Raw genomic sequence first — 17,897 nt, forward strand, 5'->3', positions numbered from 1 at the left:
CTGGTGTGCTTCAGTCCATTGGGTTGCAGAGAGTCAGACACAATTGAGCAACCGAACGACAGAAATGCCTTTGAGAGAAGAAAAGTCACTATATGCTAGGGCAGGGGCTCACAAGCAACTTCTATAATAAACAATCTACATTTGAGAATAAGCTGTAACCATGATACCTTTTGCCCTTAAGTACTTCAATGTGTATTTCATATATCTAAAAGATACTCCCCCATATAACTATACTATGACTATCAAATCAGAAAATTATCACTGATCCAAATTATCTAAATTACAATAATTATTTAAATTTCACCAACTGTTCCACTAATGCTTTTGACAGTATAAAGCTGACAAGAGATATAAGCTCAATTATTTCAGGAGTTCTACAAACTCCAAGCAAGACAAATACAAATACAAAGAAAACCATGCTGAGACTGACCACAGAAAAACTGATAACCTGAAACAAAGGGAAAAATTTTAAAGCATACAGAAGAGGAGGGGGAAGTTCACCTTTAAAGAAGCAACAGCACAATAAGATGGGCAGCTCTGCATTGTCCAGACAGTGAAAAAATAAATAATCTATAATAAATAAATCAGTCACTTATTACTATCTATTCGGTAGAATAGTAGGGTCAAAATCTTGACTTGAGAGTTCAAGAGAATGTTGAATAAGAACATGGAGACAGTAAGTATTTAAAAAAAAACTTTGAGTATTGTAATAAAGGTGAACCAAGAAAGAACAAAGCAGAAATGAACAGAGAAGGTTTTTTAAATGAGTGCCAGCATATTTTTATGCTGATGGGGATGATCCACAGAAAGTAAAACTGCATATATAGGGAAAAAGGGAATAATCAATGACAAATCTGTGAGTAACAGGAATTGAATTTCAGAATACATAAATGAAACAACTAGTTTCAATAGTTTTCTCAAACTATTAGGAAAACAAAGACTGCTCTCTTCCACTCTAATACTGTACTATAAAGTTAACCCAAATTTTCCTCTCAAGAATAACTTTTGATATTTTTAAAATAAACACCTGTATCTACATTTCTTCACTACTCTGACCTTACCCTGGATATACATATGACATCTACTTATATGACTCATAAGCTTTCACTGAAACTCATTAGTTTGTGAACAATGTTCCAGCTCCATTCTGTGCAAAACACTTGAATCATCGCTTTTCTATTCCCATATTTTCCAATCAATGTAATATCATAAAATCACTTCCTTTTGCTTAAAGACATCTCCCAATGATTATTAGCTTTATATAACTTAGGTTGGCATTTATCATTTAGATTATCTAAGCATTGTTTTAACCAAGAAGTATCAGTATTCTTTTCAGGCCAGATGACTCTATGTCAGTAGGTCACCTACTTTTCATCTCTTTTTCAGATAATTCTCTTATGCAATCAAAGAAAACTGTATAGGGAAATACGCATAGATATATATCAGATCATAAAATTCACTATCATGTTCTTTATAACTCAAGAGTCTTCATAAAACAGTGAGTTTCTCAGAACTAAAATGACCACAAGATAGCAATGTTGTAGTACCAGAAAACTTGAAATCTAGTATTTTCTTATTCTATAAACATTTCAGTTCTACTACAAATTATGAGGTTAGTTTTTTTATACTTAGTACACATACACACATTCAAAGAAAAACCACCAGTTCAGGACTGTCATCATTCTTAATTCCAATATTTTATATAGAAAAACATTATAAAACTCATCTTACTACAACACATGATTGAAAACCATTTTTCAGCTTAAAGGACAGCTGCCTTCTGCAACATAAGCTGAGTGAACTGTTTTCAGTAAAAACTCATATATTTTGATCAATTTTAGTAATTCTATTTTTAACTGTGGTTTTGGAGAAGATTCTTGAGAGTCCCTTGGACTGCAAGGAGATCCAACCAGTCCATTCTAAAGGAGATCAGATCAGTCCTGGGTGTTCTTTGGAAGGACTGATGCTGAAGCTGAAACTCCAGTACTTTGGCCACCTCATGCGAAGAGTTGACTCATTGGAAAAGACTCTGATGCTGGGAGGGATTGGGAGCAGGAGGAGAAGGGGACGACAGAGGATGAGATGGCTGGATGGCATCACTGACTCGGTGGACGTGAGTCTGAGTGAACTCCGGGAGTTGGTGATGGACAGGGAGGCCTGGCGTGCTGCGATTCATGGGGTCACAAACAGTCAGACACGACTGAGCGACTGGACTGAACTGAACTGAACTGATTCTTATAAAAAAAAAATCTCAGTGTAACTTAATGTAATTTTAAACTTTTTAATTTAAGCATTAGGGTTTGAAATGCAATAAATGAGTCCGAGATACTCCATAATATTCCAGATGTCTATTTCAAACAGTATTTTCATATAGGTCCTTTCCTTCCAAGAGATTTAAACAAAATATACGTATTTCCATCCAAAGTCACAGTGTGCCACCTAGTGCCATAAAGAGATTTTACAGAGGCTTGTTCAAATACTAAATGTTTCAATAAAAAGCATACACATCAGTCTCGAGGTAAAGTTTCTAAGTTTGACTCTTACAGTATATTACCTAAGAAAGCAAGTGTTTAGAATGTTTACCAAGAAATGCATATATACCTCTTAGCAAGACTGATGAAGCAAAGAGAAGAAAGAAGGCAAAAATTATCAATACCAAGAACAAAAGAACATCACTAAGATTCTAGAGCCTCTAGACATCAGAAAGATAAAAGGATGTTATAAATAAAATATGAATTTGAAAATTTTTATGAAATGCACAAATTCCTTGAAAAACACAATTTAACCAAATCTTGGCATAAAATCTTGGGGCTTCCTGAGTAGCTTAGTCAGTAAAGCACCTGTCTGCAATGCGGGAGATCTGGGTTCAGTTCCTGGGTTGGGAAGATCCCCTGGAGAAGGAAATGGCAACCCACTCCAGTATTCTTGCCTGGAGATTCCCATGGACAGAGGAGTCTGGCGGGCTGCAGTTTGTGGGATCTCAACAGTTGGACACGACTTAGTGCTATCTTTCTTTCTTTCTTTGGCATAAAAGGAAATGGAAAAATCTGAGTATTTACTAAAGAAATTAAAAAATTTTAAATACTGAAGAAATATTTACTGAAGAAATTCCATAAAAGAGAATCCAGGGTTAAATGGGTTTCACTGGTGAATTCCCTTAATCACTGAAGGAGAAATTATACTAAATTCTTCCAGAGGGAAAAATGAAGGATCAAATCTCAAGTCACAGAGTGACTCATGACCCTGAATATTAGAACCTAAGAGGACAAGAAAAGTAAATAAGCAGTTCAAACACCTTCAAAAGTAACAATGTGAACTTTTACATTACATATACCTCCATACACACACACATCTGCAAACTAAATCCAGTGAAAACATCAGAACCAAGTTGATTTTATTTCAGGAAGCAAGGCTGGTTTAACATTTTTTAATCAATGAATTCAATTCATCATATTAACTAAATAAAGGAGAAGAGTTTAATATTCTTTTCAACAGATGAAAAAAGCATGTGATAAACCTGGATACCCATCTATGATAAACATTCTTCACAAACTTCAGCAAATATCATATTAAATGATACAATCTTGAAAGAGACAGGATGCCTACAATCACCACTTCCATCATCATGATACTGAAATTCCTAGTCCTTGTAATAAGGTGAGAAAAGGAATGAGAGGGAAATTATAAGGTGAATCTAGAATAGCCTGTTAGACTAGAAAGTACAGAAGGACTCAAAGAATAATAAAGGCAAATGAAAAGATACAAGAGCCAGTGTGAAGGAACTTCCACCAGCTAAGTCAAGGACAATGCGAGCATCAAAATAAATGGTAGTAGTAGAATGTAATATTAAATAAAATAAAAAATCCAAGAAGCCTGAAAGACAGGCAGATAGATAGGCATGTAGATAACTAATAATTATTATCATCAGTGAATGCTAAAACTAGTGGGTAGATGGTTTGATGAGTTGCAGGATATTTACACAGCCTCAAAGTCTCTCTCAACAAATAACATACTACTTTCAAAAGACAAAGCAAACTTCAAAGAGAAAAACCTGACAATACCCTATATTAACCAAGTGATCAGAGTCCACATGACCAATAGCAGGACAAACTGACATCATATGCTTCCTGATGTGATATACTGAGAAGGATACAACACCATTCATGTGATATTCTGCCAAAAACACAAAATCAGAGTCTATAAGAAGAAAATATGACCCAAATCAAGTGACATTCTTCAAAACAGACCTGAAAGAACTGCCCTGGATAAGCGATTTGACTCACCCCTCGGTGAGCTCCTCACAGGCAGGACAGCCACACCCTTTCTCTCTGGGTGTGTGCCTCTGCCTTGCTTCTATCTAAAAGACGTTGTTTCTGTGTGCCCTCCCATTTGTTGTGCTATGTCTCTAATAATAAACTCTGCACCTATTTTTATAGCTTTTACCTTCTTGAGAAATTCATTTTTCAATGGGCGCAAGAGCCAGAGCAACTTTGCTTCTAGCCACTAGCCCTACGGGCAGTCTAGTAGATAGGATTCCTGGTTTTCACCCAGGTGCTGTTATTGTTCAGTTGCTAAGTCGTATCTGACTCTCTATGACCCCATGTATCACAGCATGCTAGGCTTCCCTGTCCTTCATTATCTCCCAGAGTTTGCTCAAATTCATATGTCCATTGAGTTCACTTAGGCTACCCAGGTTCAATTCCTGGGCAGGGAACTAAGATCTCTTCACACCACCGCTCACTGCTGTCTCCTCAAGATCAAAATATTCTTAAGTGGTTCATGGAAGAGTAATATGCATGTATTTATGAAAAAGTGAAAGAGTCAGTCACTCAGTTGTGTCTGACTCTTTGCAACCCCACAGGCTGTAGCCCGTCAAGCTCCTCTATCCACGGAATTCTCCAGACAAGAGTACTAGAGTGGGAAGCCATTCCCTTCTCCAGGTGATCTGCCTGATGCAAGGATGTGTCTACAAATAAATGTACATGTGTGTAGCTATATATGTATGTGTCTTTGTCTTTATACATGATTTTTCTTTTTGGCCATACCATGCGCATGTGGGATCCTAGTTGCCCAAGCAGGGATGGAACCCAGACCCCTTACAGTGGAAGCACAGAGTCCTAACCATGGGACCACTAGGGAATTCCCTATATGTGATTTTATATGTGTGTGTATGTATGTATGTTTATATACACACACACATATAAAATAAAAGAGAGAATATGAGAAAGGAAAAGAGACAAAATTAGCAACTGGTAAAGTTAGTGAGAGTCCCTTGGACTGCAAGGAGATCAACCAGTCCATTCTGAAGGAAATCAGCCCTGGGATTTCTTTGGAGGGAATGATGCTGAAGCTGAAACTCCAGTACTCTGGCCACCTCATGTAAAGAGTTGACTCATTGGAAAAGACTCTGATTTTGGGAGGGATTGGGGGCAGGAGGAGAAGGGGACGACAGAGGATGAGATGGCTGGATGGCATCACTGACTCGATGGACGTGAGTTTGAGTGAACTCCAGGAGATGGTGATGGACAGGGAGACCTGGCGTGCTGTGATTCATGGGGTCGCAAAGAGTCGGACACGACCGAGCAACTGAACTGAACTGAAAGTTAGTGAAAGAATATCAGAGAATTATCTGTACTCCTCTTGCAACCTTTCTTAAATCTGAAATGAAAGGAAAATAAAAGGTCCTAAAAATAATGATAATAAAGGATAATATTTTCATGATCTTCAGGTATAGAAAAACGTCTTAATCAGGATACAAAAAAGTACTAATCATACAGGAAAAAAATGATTAATTGAACTTCACTGGAATTAAGAACACATTCTTATATTAAAAAGACATCATTAAAAGAATGAAAAAGCAAGCCACAAAGAAGATATATGTGTAAAAGTAACAAAGGTCTTATACCCAGAATAAAGAACTCCTTAAATCAATTAGAAAAAAAAGATAACCCAACAAGAAAATGAAAATTGAATAGGCATTCCCAAAAGACATATAAATAACCAACTATCATATGAAAAGGTACTCAAAAGTAAGCACTGAAAATATTAAAACATTTTTAAATCAATGACAATACCATGTGATGGCAAGGAGCTGGGCAACTGCTTGCACTGCTGACAGAAAGTTAAACTGATATACAACAGCTTAAGAAATCTGGCATTATCCAAAAGCACAAACCAGCCTCTGTTTACCTCTCTAGCCTCATCTTCCATTACTCTTCCTGTCTGCCATGCTCCAACTCCACTGACATTTAATCAGTTCCCTATGACCACCAAGCTCCCTCCTAATTCAGGGCATTTATATAAGATTTTCTCTTCTGTTTAGCATGTTCTGCCACTCTACAACATACATTTATTGGCTTCCTCCCCAGCATTTACTGCCTACGTCTTTTCTAATAGTTCAGTTTTTATTGGGGTACCATGTGGTTCTATGAAGACCTACAAGACCTTTTAGAACTAACACCAAAAAAAAGATGTCCTTTTCATCAGAGGGAATTGGAATGCTAAAGTAGGAAGTTGAGAGATACCTGGAGTAACAGGCAAGTTTGGCCTTGGAGTACAAAAGGAAGAAGGGCAAAGGCTAACACAGTTATGCCAAGAGAAGACATTGGTCAGAGCAAACACCCTCTTACAATACAAGAAATGACTCCCCACATGGACACCACCAAATGGTCAATACCAAAAACTCAGACTGATTATATTCTATGCAGCCAAAGATGGAGAAGCTCTATACAGTCAGCAAAATCAAGACCTGGGGCTAGCTATGGCTCAGATCATGAACTCCTTATTGCAAAATTCAGACTTAAAGTGAAGAAAGTAGGGAAAATCACTAGGCCATTCAGGTATGACCTAAATCAAATCCCTTATGATTATACAGTGGAAGTGACAAGAGATTAAAGGGGTTAGATTTGAGACACAGAGTGCCTGAAGAACTATGGATGGAGATGCATAGCACTGCATAGGAGAAGGTGACCAAAGAAAAGGAGATCCAAGAAGGCAAGATGGCTGTCTGAGGAGCCCTTACAGTGCAGCTGAGAAAAGAAGAGAATCAAAAGGCAAAGGAGAAAGGGAAATATATACCCCCACTGAATGCAGAGTTCCAGAGAATAGCAAGGAGAGAGAACAAAGTCTTCTTAAGTGAACAATGCAAATAAATAGAGGAAAATGATAGAATGGGAAAGACTAGAAATCTCTTCAAGAAAATTAGAGATATCAAGGGAATATTTCATACAAAGATGGGCACAATAAAGGACAGAAATGGTAAAGACCTAACAGAAATGGAAGAGATCAAAAGAGATGGCAAGAACACCCAGAAGAACTGTACAAAAAAGGTCTTAATGACCAGATAACCACAATGGTGGGCTCACTCACCCAGAAATAGACATCCTGGAGTGTGAAGTCAAGTGGGCCTTAGGAAGCAATGCTGTCAATAAAGCTAGTGGAGGTGATGGAATTTCAGCAGAGCTGTTTAAAATCCTATAAGATGATGTTATTAAAGGACTGCATTCAATATGTCAGCAAATTTGGAAAATCCAGCAGTGGCCACAAGACAGGAAAAGGTCAATCTTCATCGCAATTCTCAAGAAGAGCAGTACTAAAGAATGTTCAAACTACCAGACAATTACATTCATCTCCCATGCTAGTAAGATTATGCTCAAAATCCTTCAAGCGAGGCTTCAGCATTATGTGAAACTGAAGACTTCCAGATCTTCAAGCTGGATTAGAAAAGGCAGAGGAACCAGAAATCAAATTGTCAACAATCACTGGATCATAGAGAAAGCAAGGAAATTCCAGAAAAATATCTACCTCTGTCTGTTTCACTGACTATTCTAAAGGCTTTGACTGTATGGATCATAACAAACTGTGGAAAACTCTTAGAGAGGTGGGAATACCAGACCTGTCTTCTGAGAAACCTGTATGCCGGTTAAGAAGCAACAGTTAGAACCTTACATAGAACAACTGACAGGTTGAAAATTGAGAAAGGAATACAACAAGGCTGTTTATTGTCACCCTGTTTATCTAACTTATATGCAGAGCTCATCATACGAAATGCCAGGCTACATAAGTTACAAGCTGGAATCAAGATTTCCAGGAGAAATAGAAATAATCTCAGATATGCAAATGATACCACTTTAATGGCAGAAAGCAGAGAGGAACTAAAGAGCCTCTTGATGAAAGTAGAAAAAGAGTGAAAAAGCTAGCTTAAAACTCAATATTAAAAAAACTAAGATCATGGCATCCGGTCCCCTCACTTCATGGCAAATAGAAGGGGGAAAAGTGGAAGCAGTGGCAGATTTCTTCTTCTTGGGCTCGAAAATCACTGTGGATGGTGACTGTAGCCATGAAATCAGAAGACAACTGCTCCTTGCAAGAAAAGCCTTGACAAACCCAGACAGTATATTAAAAAGCAAAGACATCACTTTCCCGACAAAGATCTGTATAGTCAAGGCTATGGTCTTTCCAGTAATCATATACAGATGTGAGAGCTGGACCATAAAGAGGGCAGAGTGCGAAAGAATTGATACTTTTGAACTGTGGTGCTGAATAAGACTCTTGAGAGTCTCTTGGACTGCAAGGCAATCAAACCAGTCAATATTAAAGGAAATCAACCCTAAATACTCATTAGCACTGATGCTGAAGCTGAAGCTCCAGCTCCAATACTTTGGCCATCTGATGTGAAGAGCTGACTCACTGGAAAAGACCTTGATGCTGGGAAAGATTGAGGGCAGGAAAAGAAGGGGGTGACAAGAGAATGAGATGGTTGGGTGGTATCACCAATTCAATGGACATGAACTTGGGCAAACTCTGGGAGAAGGTGAGGGACAGGGAAGCCTAGTGTGATTCAGTCCATGGGGTTGAAAAGAGTCAGATGCAACTTGGTGACTACACAACAGAAACATCGACCTTCCCGTCAGGAAGCTTACACAAGCTCTTAGCCTCATCCACCAGAGGGCAGCGAGAAGACACAAGAAGAACCACAATCCCACAGCAGCTAGAACAAAAACTACATTATAGGAAGTTAATCAGGATGAAAAAGCAGAGTTATGTCCCGGACGAAGAGATAAGATAAAACCCCAGAAAAACAACCAAATGAAGTGGAGATAGGCAACCTTCTAGAAAAAGAATTTAGAATAATTATAGTGAAGATGATCAAGGATATCAGAAACAGAATGGAGATGTAAGAAATATTTACCAAAGACCTAGAAGAACTAACAAACAACCAGATATGAACCACACACTAGACTAAGGAATTAACAGCAGAACAACTGAGCCAGAAGAACGGACAAGTGACCTGAGAACAGAATGGTGGAAATCAGTGCCGCAGAACAGAATATAGACAAAAGAATGAAAAAAAACGAAGACAGCCTAAGAGACCTCTGAGACAACATTAAACACACCAACATTCACATTATAGGGGTCCCAGAAGGAGAAGAGAGGGAGAAAGGACCTGAGAAAATATTTGAAAATATAATAGCTGAAAAATTCCGTAACATGGGAAAGGAAATAGTCATCCAAGTCCAGGAAGCGCAGAGTCCCAGGCAGGATAAACCCAAGGAGGAACACACCAAGACATACAGTAATCAAACTGACAAAAATTAAAGACAAAGATAAAATATTAAAATCAAAAAGGGAAAAATGACAAATAACATACAAGGGAACTCCCATCAGGTTATCAGCTGATTTCTCAAGAGAAATTCTACAAGCCAGAAGGGATTGGCACAATATATTTAAAGTGATGAAAGGGAAGAACCTACAACCAAGAATACTTCACCCAGCAAGACTCTGTTCAGACTGATGAAGAAATCAAAAGCTTTCCAGACAAACAAAAGTTATGAATAGCTAACTTTTAAGTTATGAATAGCACCACCAAATCAGCTTTACAACAAACGCTAAAGGAACCTCTCTAGGCATAAACTTCCTTCTTCAGGCAGGAAACACAAGAGAAGGAAAAGACCTACACAAAATAAACCTAAAAAGACAATTAAGAGTGGTAATACGATCATACATATGGATAATTACCTTAAATGTAAACAGATTAAATGCCAGAAGAATGGACAAGTGACCTAGACTGGCTGGGCACTTCCATTTAACCACATCACTCTACTTAATCCCTCAAATTGTATGTAAATATTTTATATTGTTAGGTCAATCATGTTTCCATTGTAACTTACAAATATAATTATCTTTTATTTTTTGTCTGGCTATTGATTGTGAAAATTGTTTTTAAAAAAGGTTTTACTATTGTGATTATATAACTATTACTCACGTACTAGCATTGTATCATGATCAGTCAACAGAAAATAACAGAATTCTATATCACTAAAGCTACCATTTAATAGAAAAACTTTGAATCACTTTTTAAAATCAAGATATGTACCAGAATTATCTTGGAATTTTTTGAAAAATACAAATGCCCAGGTATTGCTTTTTTTCTACAAAGCTCGAGATGTGTTTCTAATGAGCAACCATATTTAAAAACTGGACTATATGATGATCTTTTACTTTTACCTAGTTTGTTTCATTTTTTCTTTCATATTCAGTGCTCCCATTTCATTTAGTTTATGTTTTCCAATTTCTTTCTTTTTTTAATGTTCTTTCTCAAGCCTTTATCAAGCACAGCAGAAAAGCCTTTACACATAAATACATAAATACTATGTGTAATTATATATTTTAGAAAACCTATGACTTTTTGCCTAGCTAAAAAATTTGTAACAATTTGATTCCACCTGTTTGTATGAACAGAATGCTAGACATCTAATTTAAAAAATAGATACACAACAAAGGTTTACTATATAGCAAAGGGAATTAGAGCCAACATCTTACAATAACCTATAATTGAAAATAATTTGAAATATAATATGTGTATATATATAACAGAATCACCTTGCTGTGTACCTGAAACACTGTAAGTCAACTATACTTCAATAAAATGTATATATTAAGAAAAAAAAGAGTTTGCATTCTGAACCACATAAACATTGTATTGAAAAGAACCCACCTGCCAACCCAGGAAACATAATGAGACGCAGGTTCAATCCCTGCATGGCAATCCATTCTAGTATTCTTGCCTGGAAAAATTTCATTGACAGAGGAGCCTAGCAGCATGCAGTCCATAGGATCGCAAAGAGTAGGACACGACTAAATCCACTTAGCAAGCATGAAACATTGCATATAATATTAAAACAAAACATATCAAAAAGAAGAAGAAATATCAAAAAATCAAAAAGAGAGGCTTCCCTGGTGGCACAGTGGTAAAGAACCCGCCTGCCAATGCAGAAGACGTGGGCTCGATCCCTGATCCAGGGAAATCCCACATGCTGTGGAGCAACTAAGCCCCGGTGCCACAGCTACAGAAGTCCATGCATCCTGGAGCCTGAGCTCCACAGCAAGAGAAGCCACTGCGACGAGAGGCCTCACACCGCAACTAGAGAGTAGCCCCCACTTCCCACAACCAGAGGAAAGCCCGTGCAGCAATGAAGACCCAGCACAGCCATACATACATAAATCACATAACTTTGTGAAAGACTAAAAAGAGGCTGAAACAGTGGAATACATTTTTTCAGAACACTAAGAGAAAATTTTCTTAATCTAGGCTTCTACATTCAGCAACACCATCTTTGAAAATCAGGGCAGGAAAAAAGATTCAGACAAACAAAAACAGAGCTTAGGACTGAATGGCCCTCACTGTAAGAAATTCTCAGAATATGAAAGGCAGAAGAAAAATGATCTCAAATGACAGAATTTAAAAATTTAAAACTCAGAACTTATTATTTACATCTTTAAATATAAAAGAAACTGGAGTGTGGAATGGGTCAGGATGAGATAGGAAAGAAAAATATAAGTAGTTATAATCCTACATTTACACCCAAAAGAGGAGGCTCCTGCCCTAAATCCTACACTTTAGAAGATTACACCTATCAAAATATCAAAACATCAAAAATGTCAAAACAAAAAGATAGCAAGTAACTATACAGGAATTAATAGAGAGGGATTCACACACTGAACTGAGGCCTCCCCACCCTAAAAGCAAACAATAAGGAAGAGAAGGAAGAAGTCAAAGCCTCTATGCTGGGAAACCAAGATAAAAATATCTAATTTTTACTTAATATTTAAATATTTAAAATTTTTATTTAAAATCTAATTTTAAATCTAACATTTACTTTAAAATGGCTACCCCCCATTTCCCAAAGAAGTCTCTAGGCACCTGGATTATCCCATAAACCGTATTTCCTCCTCCTCCTGGGTTTGAGTGAGATAGTTTGAGTAGATACTTAGAACTGCCTGTAAATCTTGAGTTTAAAAAGTAGAATATGGGGAAGGTGAACTCATCTGCCCAGGGTTTCTGGGGAGTTTCACCACATTAGTGCCCATCTGAGATTCAGAGACCATCCTGGCCCAACATCCACCCTGCCAACCCCAGAGACAGCATTTCTCCTTTAAGAGCTGGCTGAGCCCTGGGTAGGAAAGTAGGTCAAGCTGCTGACATAAACTAATTTATAACTTTTTAAGATTAAGACATGAAGAGAAAAGCTAACTTCCATCTGTATTCTTGCCCTAGGTCATACAAATGTTAAGAGTGAGCGTCTATGGCTTTAGGGTTGAACAGTACACTCACTGTTCATTACCTTAACTGCTGTACTTTATAACACGTGTTCCATAGAGTATCTTGTAGGTAACAAATATTACATCAAAAAGGATGATGAATGAAAAACGGAAGGAAGGAAAGGAGGTAGAAGGAGGCTAAAAAAACTAAGGTTAATGCTTAAGGTAAACTGATCACTTACCATCATTTTTTAATTCCTTTCTATGCCAAGAAGCTCATTTACCACACAAACCCATGGAGTATGATTCCTATAATAAAAAAAAAAATATATAGTACATACTATTAGCCATAACACTGTCATAAAATCATATTTGTTTATAAAAAGATAAAAATTTCATTCCCATTAAGTTTCTTATTATATTCAACAACAAAAACATTACTCCTTTATATTTCATTTGGTTATACTATAGCATGTTTTATGCTGAACAATACCTAAATGCTCTCCAAAAATAATTAAATGGAAGAGAAAAAGTATTAATTGTATAAACAGTCTCTGATATCTTAATCTGGAGGCTTCAAACATTTTTTACTATAATCTATAAATATATACTTTATATTGAAACAAAGTTTCATGAAGTAACATTTACCTCTATTGTAAGAGATGCACTCTAATATTTCCTGCTCTGTTTCATTATTTAAATACTGTTTTCACTGAATTATGACCCACTAATGAATTCCAACTCAATAATATAAAACACTGTGTAACCTCTCCTTAGGAACTTTCAACAACTGAGGTTTGATCAGACTATTTTAATTATAGATTACCTAAGGATCTACACAGAACAGATCCTACTTTTCAGGGAACCTATTTAATGGTGGTCAAATCTTCATTCAAAGAAATCCAAAGCTAGGAAACTAGATTTTAAAAAAGAAAAAAAAGAAAAAAAAAACAAGAGGACAGAGAAATTGCAAGAAACAGTGGCTTAATCATGTAAGAAAAGCTTCTGAACAAAGAAAAATAAGCAGCAATTGGAACCCAACTTTCTGGGACAAGGGCCTTGGTCACTTATCTTCACCAAGTGAATTCACTCCCTTTTAAATGCAGCACGTCAATTGAAAACATATGTTCAAACAAAAACTTACATACAAGTATTCATAGCAACGTTATTCCTAATAGCCAAAAAGTGGACACAACCCAAATGTCCAAAAATTGATGGATAAATAAAATGTGCTATATCCATTCAAGGAAATCTTATTCAGCCATTAAAAAAAGAATAAAGTGCTTGTACATGCTACAACATAAATTAACCCTGAAAACAAGATGACAAATGAAAGAAGCCGCTCATAAAAGACCACACATTACATAACGCCACTTATATGTAATGTCCAAAATGGGAAAATTCATAGAATCAGAAAAACAGATTATTGCTTGCCTAGGGCTACAGAGTTAGAGGAAAATGGGAGTTACTGCTAATGACTACAGCATTTCTTTTGGGGATGATGAAAATGTCCTAAAATTCAACATGGTGATGACTGCACAGCTCTGTGAATATACTAATAAACACTTTTTAACTGGGTGATTTGTTGGTATATGGATTATATCTCAATAAAAATGTTACATTTTCAAAAATACATCACCTCTGTTAACAACTCACCAATGCCTCTACGTCTCATGCAAAGTAAAAGTCAAAGTCTCCACAGTGGTCCAAGTCCCCACACTCTAAACCTCTAACTCCTCATACATCTCTGACCACATCTCCTACTCCTCTCTTCTCTGATGTTCTTTCCAGCTCAGCGATACGGCCTCTTTAAGTTCCCCAACATGCCAGAAACACTCCTGCCTCAGGGCTTTACACTTTAAAGTCCGCATCTGGAATGCTCAAGACTGACTCCATCTTTGCCCACGTGTAACTTTCTCAGTGAGGCCTACGAAAGCACTCTTTTTTAAAATTGCAATCTGTTTATCCTGACTCCCACTACTGGCACTCCCTATCCCACTTCTTCTCGAGAGCATTCATTACTTAAACTTACTTGGTGTACTGTCCATCTCTCCCCGCAAGAAAGTTAGCTGCATGATGATCTTTGGTTTTGGGTTACTGCTATAGCCTCCGAATACAGAACCGTGTCTGGTTTCTGAGAGGCATTCATTAAATACTTGTTTACTAACAAATGAAACCCATGTTAAAGAATCTTTGCTCAAAATGTTCCTCTCTTCTCACCCTATACATACTCAAAGCCTACCAATTCATCAACTCAAAAAAGTCATCTTCATGAAGCCCATTTTGATATCCCCAGCTGACAGACACTGTCATCTGAATTCTCAGACTACTTGACCTGTAATCATCACTTCTGAAAAGTAGGGACAAGTGTGATACAGTAGAAAAAGTGTATACAAGCACTGGAGTCAACCAAATCACTGGTCGTGTGACTATGAGAAGTTATTCAAACTCTTCAAATATCGGTATTCTAACCCATAAAAATGAAGGCTAGATTGCTTACCCAAGAGAATTTTTTCCACACAAAGACCTATTTACAAATATTCAAAGAGCCTTTCCAGGTTTCCAAACTGGAAACAACCCATATATCAAAAGAAAAGATAATCCAATCTTAGTACATCTATACAGTAGAACAGAGAGCAATACAAAGGAATGAATATACAATAAAATAGATATCTCAGACAGTCTGCTTGGAAAAAGAAGCTGGATGCAAAAGAATACATTCTGAATTATTCCATTTAAATCAAGTTTTAGAACATGCAAAACTAATCCCAGGTGGAAATATCAAAAGTTACCTTAGTTGGAGGGGAAGGACTGGAAAGAAGTTCAAGGAAACTTTCTGGGAAGATGGATTGCGGCAGCGGTTCATGACTATGTATAACTGTGTTCTTACTCACTGAACTGCCCACATACTTTTTGTAAACTATACCTCAGTAAAATTGATCAAAGGACACACAGTTTAGGGAGGGAAAAAATGAAGGCTATCCTTAATTTATAAGATTGTTAGGAGGATTAGATGAGAAATACTTCTACTGAAATCAGCATGACACAGTGAGAAAGACAGCACAATAATATGGGACTGAATCTCAATTTAGCAAATTATTATAGCTACTCATTACATAACCTTTTGCACAAGTCATGAATCCCTCAGAACTTCAGTTTTCTTTTGAGCAAAGAGAATAGTATCTACTTTACAGTTAAATGGTAGCACACTAGAGTTTCTACTAGTTAACACAGTATCGGTTACATAACAAGTCACCAAGTGGTTTTTTAAATAAGACATAAAGACCAGCACATAATAGATGCTCAACTGGTGTTATATCTTTTCTCCATTTCCTTTGGATGACAATTTTCTCCTCATCCTATTACATTTTAGAATCTTGAAAGACAAGATCAGCATTTCAGTGATCTTCCTTTTCCTCTATTTAAGATGGTATGTTTAAAATGCTAGGCACTGAACAAAGGTTTTTAAGGAAAAGAAGGAAGTAGGCTGGCTTGTTGATTAAGCAGAATTAACTCCTTTGACCTCTTTTTCTTTTGGTCATTCCAGAATCAATTAGTGAACTTTCCAATAAAGACAGCTAGTTAGATACCAACAACTTTTTTAGGGAGACACAAATTTATGTATTAATATTATATGATGCATATGCACTAGAAAACAGATTGGAAATAGACAAGCAGCAATGTGGAGCCTGGTGGAAAGACTCTTACATAACAAACGCTATAAAGAAAGATCCACACAGTCAAGAAGGAAAGCAAAGAGAAGTGATCAGGTGGGAAGCCACACCTGAAGGAGGGGACACAGAAGTAGGGGAATTACTTGGGTTTGGAGACCCTCTTTGGAAAGAGAAGGGTTTGAACCATATAGTGGGCACCCCAGGCCTAAAGTCTGAGACCAGAAAGACAAATCTTCGCTGGTGTGCAGACCAGAGGGATTGGCAAGGGAACTGTGAGAAACTTGAATTCCACTCATTAAAGGCAGGCATACACTTGCTTCCTTGCTCCCAAAACAAGGCAGAGGAAGCAGACTGAGACTGCCTGTGACTCTAGTTGCTTTCCACAACCACCCCAGTGCACATCCTGGCCCATCTTGTCCACCACACAGCTCCCCACTAGGGTGAAGGTCGACACTGTCAAGGGGAAGGGCACAGGTGAAGGGATGGTGCCGACTCAGACCCAGCTCTGCATCTGAATAAGGCAAGGGCAGGAGAAAGCAATGGCACCCCACTCCAGTACTCTCGCCTGGAAAATCCCATGGACGGAGGAGCCTGGTAGGCTACAGTCCATGGGGCAGTGAAGAGTGGGACACGACTGAGCGACTTCACTTTCACTTTTCACTTTCATACATTGGAGAAGGAAATGGCAACCCACTCCAGTGTTCTTGCCTGGAGAATCCCACAGACGGGGGAGCCTGGTGGGCTGCCATCTATGGGGTCACACAGAGTTAGACACGACTGAAGCGACTTAGCAGCAGCTATTACTAGCACTCCTAGAGGCAGCAGATGCAGAGTAGTGTGGACTCTGATGTGCCAAGACAGTCCCGGCGCATGCCCCAACCCACACTGAGTGGGCTGCTCCTGCCCCTCTTGCTCCAGTGTAGCTCCCTTCTGAGGAATGATGCCAATGCTGTGAGAGAAGAGAACATACACTAAGAGGGAATGGAAGCAGTTTGGACCCACCCTTAAGGCTTCTGCTCCAGCACCTTGGTGTGTTCTCTACTGAGCACCAAAGTCCTAGCTCACACCTGGTTCTGACTCTTGCTCTTCCTTCTACAGCCCCACCTCCCACCACAGTGACAGCTGCCAGCAAATCTGGGGTAAGATGTGACTTGTGCTCACTTCAGATCCAGCTCTCCCACCAAAGCCAGTAGGCTCACACAGACTGCATAAGGACACACCCACAAAAGGATACCCCTTTAAGATCATCATAGTTAACAGTTTCACCTAAGTTTACAGAGACAGAGAAAGCTGATCAAAATGAGAAGACAGAGGAATTTATTTCAAGTGAAAGAAAAAGAAAAAAACAAAAAAATATAAACAATTTATCAGGAAAAGAGATCAAAACAGGAATAAGAATGCTAACCAAATTAGGGGAAAGAACAGATGAACACAGAGAGGGTTTTAACAAGGAACTAGAAAACAAAAAAGAACCAGTTAGATCTGAAGAATGCAATAAATGAAATAAAAAAAAAAAAAAAAAAAACTAGAAGGAAGTTAAGAGCAGACTAGGTAATACAGAAGATTTCACAAGTTATCTGGAAGATAGAAAAATGGAAATCACCCAACCACAACAGTAAGAAAAAAATTTTTTAATCAAAACAGTTTAAGCAACATCTAAGAAAACATCAAGCATACTGAGAT

At 37.7% G+C, this 17,897-nt stretch overlaps 1 protein-coding gene across 5 annotated transcripts in view; it reads right to left on the reverse strand.

Annotated features, from left to right (window-relative positions):
• Positions 1 to 17,897, reverse strand: part of SCAPER (S-phase cyclin A associated protein in the ER) — a 421,796-nt gene that overhangs the window by 390,426 nt on the left and 13,473 nt on the right. The window contains exon 2 of one of the 5 annotated variants that reach the window (XM_070775326.1): positions 12,783 to 12,849. The exons of the other annotated variants lie outside the window; for them this stretch is intronic. Within the exon in view, the coding sequence (XP_070631427.1) occupies positions 12,783 to 12,788 (6 nt within the window). The 5' untranslated portion in view covers positions 12,789 to 12,849. The remainder of the gene's footprint in view (positions 1 to 12,782; positions 12,850 to 17,897) is intronic. 5 annotated transcript variants of the gene reach the window in all.

The sequence above is a fragment of the Bos indicus genome, chromosome 21 (genome assembly GCF_029378745.1).
Source record: "Bos indicus isolate NIAB-ARS_2022 breed Sahiwal x Tharparkar chromosome 21, NIAB-ARS_B.indTharparkar_mat_pri_1.0, whole genome shotgun sequence".
Lineage (NCBI taxonomy): Eukaryota > Metazoa > Chordata > Mammalia > Artiodactyla > Bovidae > Bos > Bos indicus.